The following is a 12,449-nucleotide window of genomic DNA, read 5'->3' on the forward strand; positions in this document are numbered from 1 at the left end:
ACACGTCAATAAACTCTACAGATTGTCAGCTCCCAACAGTCTCATCATGTCCGTCGTACGCGAAGATGGTCGTTGGTACTGCAAGCCTTGCAACCGCGTCTTTGCCACCTGGGAGGCCATCTTCAAGCACAAGGAGTATATGCGTGATAGCGGTGCTGAAAACCATATCCACTGCAAGTTTTGTGGGCAAGATTTTAAAACTCAAGTGGCAGAAAACTCCCACGTCATCCAGGTTTACCATCCATCTTCATATGCCATACTAGCACTACTAGCAACTGACACATTATCCAGAACCATCCCAAACAACAAAAGCTCGACTGTCCTGGCTGTGGCCGAGGCCCGTTTCCCCGCCTGGCAAGCCTCATATCGCACATTGAGAAAGGTGAATGTACTCGCCTCGATGAGGCGGTGCTTGACGAAATGCGAGAGAAGAAGCTTGACTTTCCGAGGCGGCTCGAGGAACTTACCAAGGAATCTGTGAAGAATAACTACACCAGTTATGTGTCTCCCAAGCAGGGCGGGGGCCCGAGACATATTTGGCGAGATGTACGCGATCAGGGGTTTAGCTTCACAGAGGTGGGATTCCCAGAGCTTTCGAACAAGGCTGGGCATACCACAAGCGAGACCACAAAGAGCGATAAAGATGAATGTCATCAGGGTGAAGCAAAGACAGCATGGGGGAGGGAGAAAAACTTGTTTCCTGGTGCCCCTCCTGCGCAGAGGCCAACAAGATCTCAGCTCGACACTGCTACGACACCGAGTCCCCGAATGATGTTTGAGTCTATGGACGCTGATGACCCCGATAACCCGGCCTTTAATGCGGCGGAATACTATTCCGATATCATTGAGCAGTACATTTGTCCCAATGTTAGATGCGGGTGAGTAAGTGTCGTTTCAGGGGATTCGTCTAGTTTTTGGACAAGTTCTCACTTTTTCTAGAAAATGCTTCAAAAGCCAAGGTCAGTTGATTTCGCATCTTCGATCACCTGCCCATGGCAACAGGACCTATCGCTGCCCATATTGTCAGAAAGTTTTCAAAACGTTGACTGCAATTACCTCCCACGTCGAGTCGAGCTCGGTGAAGTGTCAAATCCGTGATACAGATAATTACGAGGCCTACTTGGATCAGTTGACGGCTGGTATTGTGGACGTTGAGGGGAAGCGAAATGAGGACGGGACTTTGCAGTACAAGACTGCAAAAACTGCTCGCGCTACGTTTCGAGGGGCGAAGGACACTTCAAAGGATCACGGACAGGTGCATTGGTAATAATGGATCGCTGAGATGTATTGGTTCGTGGGCACAAGATGTTGTAATACATTATACGTTGATGGATTAAAGAGGTCATCTTGCATCGATAGCAGATCCAGGTGGGATTGGAAAGGGAGTACAGACTGAGGATACTTGCTCGAGGTTAAATTATGTTTGCTATCACGTTACGAATACATTGCACCTGGAGGTGTGCAGGGTAGCCTATGATGACAAAGCCCGGGCACCGATGGCCAAAATAAGCCGAATGAACCGCGGATCCATGCTTCAACCCCCTGCTGCCTCGCCTGCTGTTGTGTCTGCCTTTGTGCACAAGTGACCACACAAACCACAGCCAGCATCAGCACCAATGGCGCCCACGTCATCTCGGAGACCCTAGCCTGGCGACTTTGAATCATCTCTTTCCTCATATTCCATCACGACATTCACTTCACATCTGATGACAACGAGCCACTAACTGTCCGGGTTCAAGACACTAGCATCGTTATTGGCAAAGCTTGAACCTTGCACCAGTCACTCACATCTGCCACATTGGACGGCCACGAGTTCGACGGGGAGCCGTCGAACCAGGGGACCACGATGCCCCGGCGGTGCGCGCGTACGGTTGAGCGTGCGTGCTGTGCAATAGCCACGTACATACCGCTGATATTTGTCTACGGACTGACAACATGGGCGATCTGGATGGTGGTAGAGATGGGCTCAGTTGCACCCAAGGGGAGCTGGTTAGGTACGACATAACCTCCGCGCTGCTGTTTGACCCCCCCAGAAGCAGGAGCAAACAGTCGTGTCTGACGTTTATGTTTTACAGGAACCGCATCATCTACAGTCGGCGTCGTCATATACCTGCTATTAAACTGGTCCTACACCACGGCCGTCTTTACCGATCCCGGGTCGACAACCAACCGCGACGGCTACGGCCTCTTGCCGACGACGACGCAGAACCACCACCCTCCGGCGACATCCTTCACCGTCAAGAGCAACGGCGAGATTCGCTTCTGCAAAAAGTGCCAGGCGCGAAAGCCGGACCGCGCACACCACTGCTCCACGTGCCGCCGGTGTGTACTCAAGATGGACCACCACTGTCCGTGGCTAGCGACCTGCCTGGGTCTCCGGAACTACAAGGCCTTTTTGCTGTTTCTCATATACACGACGATTCTGTGTGTCTACGCATTCGCCGTGAGCGGCACATGGGTGTGGTCGGAGATAATCGAAGAAGATGTGGAGAAGCTGGACGCACTACTGCCCGTCAATTTCATAGTTTTGAGCGTCCTCAGCGGCATCATCGGCATTGTGGTGGGCGTCTTCACAGGATGGCACGTCATGCTCGCACTTAAGGGGCAGACGACGATTGAATGCCTCGAAAAGACGCGGTACCTGTCGCCGCTGAAGCAGCCTTACCGGGCGGCGCACAATCCCGCGAACCGGCTCCCGCAGGCAGCGCAGCAGTTTGTGGACTTTCACACAAACGCCCTGCCGGGGATTACGAGGCCCGAGGAAGGCGAGGAGCGCAGACCGAGCAACGACTTCAACTACAGCCCGGCGGCAGCGCGGCGAGCACCAGGACCGCGAGACAGCCCTCAACCGGTGCAGCTGTCGTACGAGGAACACGAGAGGCTGCAGTCCCAGCGGCGGTACGAAGAGTACCTCGACGAGCAGGACTCGACAAAGCTTCCGAGCGCGTTTGACCTCGGGTGGAAGAAGAACCTTCGGCACCTGCTAGGGCCAAATCCTTGGCTCTGGGCCATCCCGATATGCAACACGACGGGCGATGGCTGGTCGTGGGAAGCGAGCCCCAAGTGGCTCGAAGCACGAGACCGCATCAAGCGTGAGCGCGAGGAGCAGCGCGCAAGAGAAATCAGCGCGGGCTGGGGCGGCCACGACGACGACACGGGATACCCGTCAAATCCAAATCAATGTACGCAAACAAGTGCCGCGGACAGGAACGCACCAAGAAAACTACTGGGTAAAGCAGACCGCGTGCTAGGGCGTGATCCGAACCTGTACGCCGACGGCTCGCAGGGCATGCGCATGCAGCGCCTCTCAACGCGCGGCAGGTCGCTCGAAGACGAACTGCTGGACACGGACAACGACGAGGACGAGGACGAGGACGCCGGCAGTCCCAAGGCGAACAGCAGAGACAAGGCCGAGCGGCGAGCATTGGACGTCGTCACCAACGGCAAAGCGTGGACGCGAGGCGGCGCAAGTGGCATGCTGCGAAAGGCAACGCACAGCGGCTCTGCTGGCGGCGCGGGCCCCCTCGACGACCAAGGCGTAGACTAGATGTAGATATAGATGTAGATGTACTAGAGTGCTGCATGTCTGCTAATTTGGGTAGGGTAGCCAATGGATTATTCACCACATACCGGCTGCCCCTTTGCGTTTGCCATGCTTGCCATGCCCAGAAGGAACTACCTAGGTACCTGAGACCGAGGCAGGCAAAGATACCACCAACCATACCAGAATCATCGAACCCTCAGGCCCATATTCAGGAGGATCGACTGCAGACAAAAAAAAAGGGAACAGCAAAACGGAAACAGAAAGGGTAAATAATTCCGCAACGCTTGCATTCCCCGAAGCCGTCGTTCCTACGACACACCCACACATGTAACAAACGTCCCTCTTGTCATCCCAACTCCTCAGTCCCATGGGTAAGCTCGGCCAGCCCGTACCCCAACGTGGCAAGGCAAGGATAGTCCCTACATGCATCAAGCCTCCGGAAACTTGTTACGCACATCCATTCCACCAGCAACATGCCACATCCACGAAAAAAAAAAAAAAAAAAAAAAAAAAAAAAAAAAAAAGAAGCCCAAAAAGGCCAAAACCAAGTGCGCCATTTTTGCCTTTTCCCCAGATTTTCCCCCTTTCCGACTCCACTCGAGTGTCTACCCCCCTCTCGCCAGGATGCCCATGCCAATGATGCGAAGTGCAGTTTAGTATCCTTTTTTTTTTTTTTTCCCTTTTCCCTTTTTTTCTGGAGGAGAGGACCCACGTCGCGCCCACGTCGCGCCCACGTCGGCCCCTTACCCCACAAATTATAAAAAAGCCTCCCTGCAGGAACCGCACTAGTCGATCCCGACGGACAGGAACCAGTGGCGAGGGTATGTAAATTGTTTCTTTTGGACTTGCGCAAGGGGTCGGTTGATTGTCAGGAAGAAAGGGGGGGGTTGGTCTGCTCTGTACAGAATGTCGACTTGTAGACTTTGTTTTTTGGGTCTTTTTTTCTTTCACCTTCTCTTTCTTGTTTCAAGCTCGACAACGGATGCTGGTTCGCGGAGGTGACGGAGAGCATGGGGGCGTGCAACGAACATACCGTAACTACATACATACATACCTACCTAGGTACCTAAGGTATACCTAGTACCTAGCATTTATCAAGCACATAGGGTTGCTCCGTACTTAAGTACGGTACCTCAGTCAGATTCAGTGCCCCTGATCGGTCGTTTGGGCATTGTACTGCATCCTATATTTACCGAGTGCCTGGTGGACAGGACGTATGTCCCTCGACTGCTGCAGGATTGTCACTGCAAGACAACATGACTGGCTCTGTCTGGCACGCATGCACCATCACACCACCTACAATACCAGTGTACTAAGTACTCGACAATTGACGTCATGAGCCAGTAGAACCCGGGTTACGACAGCCGCACATCAACAGTCACAGCTTGTTTGTCTCATCATTTGGGACGCAAATGGTCAAATCACTACCTAGCATCCACTATCCACCTCCAGCTTCCATCCCTGGAGTGCAGCCCGAGCCATACATCTATCAAGTCAAGTCATACTATAAGATCCCTGTACCTCCTCAAACGCCGCCCATCGTGGTTTTATTCATCCGTGCCTTGCCATGCTGCCATTCGTCATCCAGTATCCATCACCCCTGCTCGTCTGCGCTCCCAGTCCTTATTCCCCCTGGAAACATTTGGTTATGAGAATGAAGAATACCACCCTGCAACCATGTCGAGACAAGCCAACAGGGCATGACCAGATCCAAACTGAAATCAGAAGGCAACAGGCGGAACGGTGATATGATAATGGTGAACAAAGTTATGCCTTTGGTTTCCGTGCCAGACCTGTTTATGAAGAACCCTTTTTGTGCCATATTCCGCATTTCGATGCAATGACTCCCTAAAATGAACTAAACGAAGGGCTTTTTTCAAAAGAGCTGTATGCAAAATATCATCAGCCCTGCTGCTCTCAAAGACCAAACCAATATGCCCATCATCAAAATCAAAATTTGTGCATTCAAATCTCCGCAGGGTGAGGGGTATTTTTTGTTTGGTACGCTCCCGACGTTAAATTTTAGACGCTCCAAAACGGTAATAAAACAAAGGAAAAGAAGAGGAATAAAAAAACGAGCTGGCTAGACGTGGTATTGTTAAAGACAAACAAACAGAAGATGTGGCTCTCCAAGAGCTCAAGAGAAAAGACCAATTTCAGAAGGTACACGAATTGTACAAAAAGAATATGGGGGGCATCAATAATAAAGGCCAAGGAAAAGCCAGCCCCGACATCAGGAATGGAAGAAAATAGAAAAATTGGCATGAAGCCCGGGTCGTATGAATTCCGCCTCCATTGCACCTGCATCTTGGCAGATCCCGAGTCTCGGCAGGGGAACTAGAGGAGGAGTAAAATAAAACGTATCATGAACAGTGTGGCATACACCTTGCCTTCTAGACAAGGCTATCAAAACTGTTCTTCTCCACGCTGCTCTTCTCAAATGTGCTGCGAGGACTCGTGTTGGTCCGGCCAAACACCTTGCCTCCGAAGCGGTTAAGCTTGCCGCCGTCCTGCACTGGAGCAGCAGTATCGAAGAGTTTCGTTTGAATGGGTTCAACATTTATCTTGCAAAATAGTGTCGAGAACAAGTATTGATCACCTGCGTGGTTGTGAAGCGGTATGGTGCGGTATCCCACCTTGAGGTTGTTGAGTTTTGCTGTGTACGTGGCAATGGCCGAGCCTTCTTTGCTATTGTAGCTCTCCCCATAGCTAGCTAGCTTGACAGACCAGCGTACAAAGATCAGCTCTGGGTGCTTGGTTGTCACAATAAATTTGAACCGGCCATCAGCAAACATGGGATTGAAGCCGTTCTCGCGCACAATATCCGTCTGGAATTTGAGTGGAGAGTCAAGGGCGTGCGTCAACCCTGACCCAACTTCCTTTTTGTCTCGCTTATCGTTGGCGTGGAAGACTTCCACTTCAACATAGGTATCCATGGACTTGTTGGCAGCAAGGTTTGCAGGCCTCATAAGCTGCTGGGCTGAAATGACATCAATAGCAAACGTCACTACGGACCTCTCCTTCTTGCCTTCAGCAATCGCGGAGTTGTATGGCTGAATCTGAATGTCACGGAGCTCATCAGGCTTCAGGACATATCCAGACTCATCCTTGCCGCCTTGGAACATAGCGTTGTTGAGCTGCATGCCCAAGTCGAAAGTCTGCCAGTTAAGAGCCGCCATCTGCACACCGCGCCGCCAATAGATGAGAGGATCAAAGTTGCTCGACGCCAGTCGTAGTCCGTCGGGGTACACTCGCATCAGGTATCGCATGTTGTGAATGTCAAGTGCCATCTTGGCATCCTTGGTCCGTGAGTGCTTGGCGAAACTGGTCTCCATGAAGGAGAAGATGTGATTGAAGGTTTTGGCAGCCGGATCTTCGAACCCAAAAAACTTGACTCCAGCACAGTACACACCAAGCGCACCAAGATATCGTGTTGTCTTATTTTGCGATCGTCGGACGGAGCCCCCGATTTCGCTTCCACTCTCATTATCGCTTGTGCTACTGCTCGGAATATCGTGCACCTCTCCTTCCGCGATGGTGTTGACACGGCTTTTGCTGACAAGTCGTCGGGCTTGGTTCGACGCGGACAACAGGGGGCTCTGAGGAAGTGATTGTGAAGGTGAAAAGGCGCCGCTGTCTGGGACAGTTGGTTTTGAAACCGGCGAGCTCAAGCTGCTTCCGCGCCGCCGGCCGACTGGTTCTGCTGGAAGGCTCTCATCCCTGCCGCCACGTGGCTTCTTGACCTTGATGAGAATCCTCTCCATCAACTCGGATGGAGAGGGGAGCTTGTCAGACGAAGAGTCCAGTGGCTCTGTCATCAGTCTAGCCCCAAAAGCCTCCTTCATGATATCCACCATCAAGGCTTGTTGAGAGGGGCTGCAATGAACTTCGAGAGAGATCCAAAGAGGGAAGCTGGACTTTACAAATGCATATTTGTTAATGGTCGTCATGACCTCCTTGAAGCTGATGGCTGAAGTGAGAGTCCGTCCATGGACTACTTGGGGCTGACCATCAGATCCGTCCCAACAGTCTACTTCGACACATCTACATCCTTGAGCAAGTGCGCGGATGTAACCTTCAACGCTGGATTGACCAGCAACCTGTCGACCAAGAAGGTAGGTATTGTGAGAGCTGGAGATGAAGTACTCGTTCATGGGGCGATCCAAAGTGTATTCTTGAGGCTCCTCTGCTAGGGGACCATTGTGTCGGGAAGACAGGAATCCAACGAATGCGGCTTCTGACATGTACATGTCGTCTTGTAAAACCTTCAGTCCGCCCAGATCATCGGCTCGGTGCTTGCGAACAAACTTATTGAAGTGCCTTTCCCACGTGGTGATGTTGGCTTCAATATCCTCGCCTTGGTAGTCTCTCAAGAAGGAAAGAAACTCCACGAAGGTCAGGCCCTTGTCAGGCTTGGCGGCGATGCTTCGAATGATGCGTTGCACATCTGGTCGCTGACGCATAAGCCGAACAAAATCCAAGAATTCTTCGAATCTAAGGGCTTCGCGGTGACGAGCGTCGGCAAGCCTGAAGTTGGCTTGAAGAGTGGATTGTGAGCTATAAATGTGCAGATTCTGACATACTCGCATTACACCGTTAATGTCGAGTTCTTCCTGGTCCTCGCTTCGAAAATTGTCGCCGAACTTCTTTGTCATCTCAGATTGCCAGTATTGCTGAATGGCCTTGTCGTTGAAGGTCATCAGCGCCGTCATGACATCTTGTCTGTGACTCAGCATGGCGTCGAGGAAGTTGATCCAGAGGTTAGTCGTTTCAATGCTGTCAGCCATGAGATGCATGAGTTTTGACTTGGACTTGTCAGGCATAGTGTAAAGAATCGTAAACCAGGTCAATCGTTCCGATTCGGGAATATTGAAGTCTCTGGCATATTGCTGGATGTCGGAGTCAAATCGAATCTCTCTAATATCATCGACGTGTAGAAATTTCTGAGGACGAGCTTTATCCCAAACTAGCTTGTTTGTTTCTCGTTCATAGATAAGACAGATGCGTTTTGACCGATTTTTCTTTGAGATTTTCCTCAACCATGTGCCACGTTGCAACTGCAAAGGGATAACTGGGCCGGCCATGTTATTAGCACTGCCTGTAACGGACCCTGTGGTGCTATTTGCAGAAGATCCTTTGGGAATGTGGTCAAGGAATGAAGATTTAATTGACAAGAGATCATCTCTCTCATCAAGGTCAGATTCCGAGTCGGTTGAAGGTGTAGGGACGTAGTCTGGAGCAGTGTTGTTACTGTCACTGCGCCGCCGCAAAAAACACGGGCCAATGCTCCCATCTCGGCCAGCTGGTGTTGCAGAAGACTGCCTTCTTCTGGTACTGGCCAGGCTCCTTGATGCTCGGCTGGATAATCTGCGAATCAAGTTTCCCTTGCTGTTTGTAGCAGTAGGTGTAGTGCCAGTGGAAGTAGCAGATACACTATTACTTCGGAACTCTGGGACTACTGCCTCTGCAATTGGGCTGGTGCTGCTGACACAACTCCTGCCGAGGGAGTTGGTGCTTGTCTTGCGAGCCAAAACAGAATCTGGAAGCTGAAAGCTTGCCGAGAACTGATCATCATCCCGTGGTCGAAGGGGTTCCGGCGAAGCCTGAATTGACGAGTTAGTCGTCAAGACGGCAGTACCGGGTGACATTATTGGCGATCCTTGTTGTGAGCTAGAAGCTGCCGAAGAGGCGCTAATTGCTGAACCCGGCACGTGAACGGTTTGTGAATTGGAGTTAAAGGTAGTCTGGACGAGGCCGGGGCGAGAACGCCGTAACTGGGCAGAGAGTGCAGACATTGTTTGGTCTGCACTTGAAGAAGCAGTCATCTGCTGAGTTTCTAAGTCGCTAGGTGTCATGATTGTGCACTGGTTGCACGCCGTACATGAGAGGAGATAAAAAGAGAAGGGAGCCTCGGGCTACCTCAGAATGACCAAGTCGACATTTATGAAGCCAGGGCAGATGCGGTATGCATGTTGGGAACAGGAGCGGGCCGTGGCAGAAATAGCAGAATTCAGCCAAGTGCGGCAAAGAGAGAGGGCGAGAGGGAGGGAGAGGGATGTGTCGAACTGGCAGATCTGCAGCAAAGCCCACGAGACCCGTTGATCTAGAGTATGCTTCGGGTGGTTGTATTGTATGTGTCGTCTTCCAACAATGATGGCTGTAGGAGCGTGTGAAAGCAGGCAGCTGCGAGTGGTGCGTCTGTATGGCGACTGCCTACCAATTGTCCTCTGCGTAACTGTCTCTATCGACCGGGGTAATTGGCGAGGAAGATTGATCCCGCGGGGGGGTGGTAGCAGAGCTACAGCTAGGGTCCGATCTGGAGTGCCGTCGGGTCAAGACAAAGGCCTGTAGAACAGCGGCAGAGTGTAGTCGATGGTGAGGTGGCAGTCCTGCAGCGCGAGGTTGTATGCAGGTGGCTGTTTTTGGGTACGGGGTATGTATGCTGTTCGCTGCAAGCACCGGGGAATTGCTCGTCAGCCGCTGAAGAAGTTGAGTGATACCTGGCCCAAGTAATGGAAGCGTTGAGCTTGCGCGAGGTGGGTGGGCGCTCAACAGGTGCGCGCCAACCTGGTATGTAAATTCTTCCGTCGAACAAGGTCGCAAAGCTCCGGAATGTCCACTAGCAAGTTTTGATTCTTGTTATTCCCTTGTGCTGTTGAACCGCGCCGGAAGAGGGCTTGGAGACCAGAGAGAAGAAGGAAAAAAAGTACCAAAAAAGTAGAATCGGGACGGCACCAGGCCGCAAAAGGTGACGAGCGCAAATATAAGTTTAACCCCAAAGAGCAAACTATGAGCGTCAAGTTCCGCTAAAGTAATCTCGTCTTGCTGGTGGTTCCTGCTGTAGAATCGCTTAGCTGAGAGTGAGTCGAGGTAGAAAAAGGTCAAGGTAACTGGTAGCTCTGCGCAAGGGCAGCAGAAAATTAATGTCGTCGACTGAAGGTATGCTGGCGGTGGCGAGGGTTTAGACGAATGCGCCTTGGGGTGGGTAGTCTCTGTCGTAGTTGGCCGACAGGGCCGAAGTGCTCAGACCTTGAGAGACCTTGGCAGAGCTAAGCAAGACCTAGGTGGACTTGCTCGCTTGAGCGGGTGTATGCGACAACGACGTCCCAAAGCGAGTTGGGTGGTGACTCAGCCTCCTTGGAGAGGCCCACGCTGCTAGTAGAGCGATGCGAGCGAGAACGCAGGGCAGTCGTATGAGTAATGGTGATGGCAAATAGCAAGGGAGTAATTATCAAATAGTAAGTAGTCCTACTTGACAACAACAATGAAGCAGTCCTAAATGCACAACGCTCACAGGGCAAGCTCGACCAAGAAGTTGCCTGAGATTGAAAATGTGTTAGAGACAAAAAAAATTTGCCGGTCAAGATAAAACCATAAAGACGGAAAGAGGTAGACGGGGTTGAGAGGGCAGGGCGGACGTCTGCAAGCAAGGTAGGTAGTGGAAAGAAGGGGCGGTTGAGTCGAGTGCTCAAAGATGGAAAGAGCGGGATATGCAAGTAAAGTAGTAAATCTCGAGTACTCTATGGAAACCTTTAGGGAGTAAGGAGTACAGAGTATGGAATACGGAGGAGCTTGGTACTTCGCACCAACTTGAACCACCAGGCCCTCGCAAGTCAACACCGAACAGATTGGATTTTGGTATGCGTTTTTGCGAAGTCCGGGGGTGTTGTTCATCAATTGATTGACATGGATGGATTACCTCCCTGGCATGGGCAAGCGAACGAGGCGTGAGCAGACGTGGGCTGACGAGAGGGGAAGGGGGGACAAAGGGGGGTGTGGTTGCAGTGAAAGAAAAATAAAATAAAATAAAATAAAATAAGGGAAAATAAGGGAAAATAAAGAAAAGAACCAACAACAGTGGGCGCGTACGGCCGCAGGACAGCCCAAGCACCAAGGTGACGGGACAAAAACAGGGGTGGAGAAGAAGGAAAAAAAAAAAGGGCTTTGCTCAACCTGGTGAAAGGGGGGGTGTGTGCAGCAGTGTCTTGTTATGGAGCATTGGCGTGCTGGCAGCTTCGGCGAGATTGCCAGCATGGAGGGACAGAGGGCAAACTTGAGTGACATGAGCGACACAACAAGGCATGGGAGGATTGAGATTGATGGACGCTTGGTGCATCATCAGTACTCCGTATGCAACGAGACTCCAACAGGAACCATTGGCGCGAAGAAAATGAAGAACCAATACCGCGACATTCGAGCACCTGCCTGCTAGGTACCTACCTAAAGTAGGTACCCTGACTTTCTCACTATGCACATGTTGAGCCCTCACAAATAGGTCCATTCAACTACTCTCCTTCAATTGGGAGTCGTTGGGAGCAAGCACCATCACCGTGAAATGTCTGTACATACAATACTCCGTAATACAGGGCGACATGGCCCTATACTTCCGATTCCGGCGTCGGCACCGATGTCATTGTTAATGCCAGTTAACCCTTGTTTTGAAGACAGACTTTTAGAAAACAAGGCTCACGCAATGATCTCTATTACCGGACATTGCTTTCATGGTATCCGGAGGGGTATGAAGCCGAGCAGAAACATGCCCAAGCCCAAGCCCAGAAATCCCGGCCATGATCGACCCGACTATTTGGGATTGAACAGGCTCAGGGCTTCTGGCATGGTGGCCCTGGCTGTCTGCCTGGCTGCTGCCTGACGTGAAGAATGTTTTGCTTTGATGAAAATGTGAGGCTCCATGGCTTCCCTGCCCTGAAATGCCCCCAAGCTGCGCCAGACGCCCGGCTACCAAAGTCCACGTTCCATCATGTGTCGTGATCTGCCAAGCCCGCCCATGTTGACAACGGCTACAACAGGGTACAGGGTTCTTTGCCAAGTTGACGGCTTGTTTCTGCCTCTCCAAGTCTTGCCAGGTGGCCAGCAACAACCGGAGAGCCCAGGGTACTTACTACTG

At 51.5% G+C, this 12,449-nt stretch overlaps 3 protein-coding genes across 3 annotated transcripts; 2 read left to right on the forward strand and 1 right to left on the reverse strand.

Moving 5' to 3' along the window:
• Positions 1 to 46: 46 nt before the first annotated feature.
• On the forward strand, positions 47 to 1,267 carry J3458_001690 (uncharacterized protein; the record flags this gene model as incomplete). Its single annotated transcript, XM_007814186.2, has 3 exons — positions 47 to 232; positions 292 to 878; positions 940 to 1,267. 3 exons carry the CDS (start codon positions 47 to 49, stop codon positions 1,265 to 1,267), a joined length of 1,101 nt encoding a protein of 366 aa, XP_007812377.2.
• Positions 1,268 to 1,554: 287 nt separating this feature from the next.
• On the forward strand, positions 1,555 to 4,207 carry PFA3_1 (palmitoyltransferase for Vac8p). Its single transcript, XM_007814185.2, has 2 exons — positions 1,555 to 1,994; positions 2,076 to 4,207. Exons 1-2 carry the CDS (start codon positions 1,847 to 1,849, stop codon positions 3,545 to 3,547), a joined length of 1,620 nt encoding a protein of 539 aa, XP_007812376.2. The 5' UTR covers positions 1,555 to 1,846; the 3' UTR covers positions 3,548 to 4,207.
• Positions 4,208 to 4,942: 735 nt separating this feature from the next.
• On the reverse strand, positions 4,943 to 11,164 carry J3458_001692 (uncharacterized protein). The gene has a single exon (XM_007814184.2). The coding sequence runs from the start codon at positions 9,397 to 9,399 to the stop codon at positions 5,938 to 5,940; it is 3,462 nt and encodes a 1,153-aa protein (XP_007812375.2). The 5' UTR covers positions 9,400 to 11,164; the 3' UTR covers positions 4,943 to 5,937.
• Between the last annotated feature and the right edge of the window lie 1,285 nt (positions 11,165 to 12,449).

Source organism: Metarhizium acridum, assembly GCF_019434415.1.
Source record: "Metarhizium acridum strain ARSEF 324 chromosome Unknown scaffold_1, whole genome shotgun sequence".
Classification (NCBI taxonomy): Eukaryota; Fungi; Ascomycota; class Sordariomycetes; order Hypocreales; family Clavicipitaceae; genus Metarhizium; species Metarhizium acridum.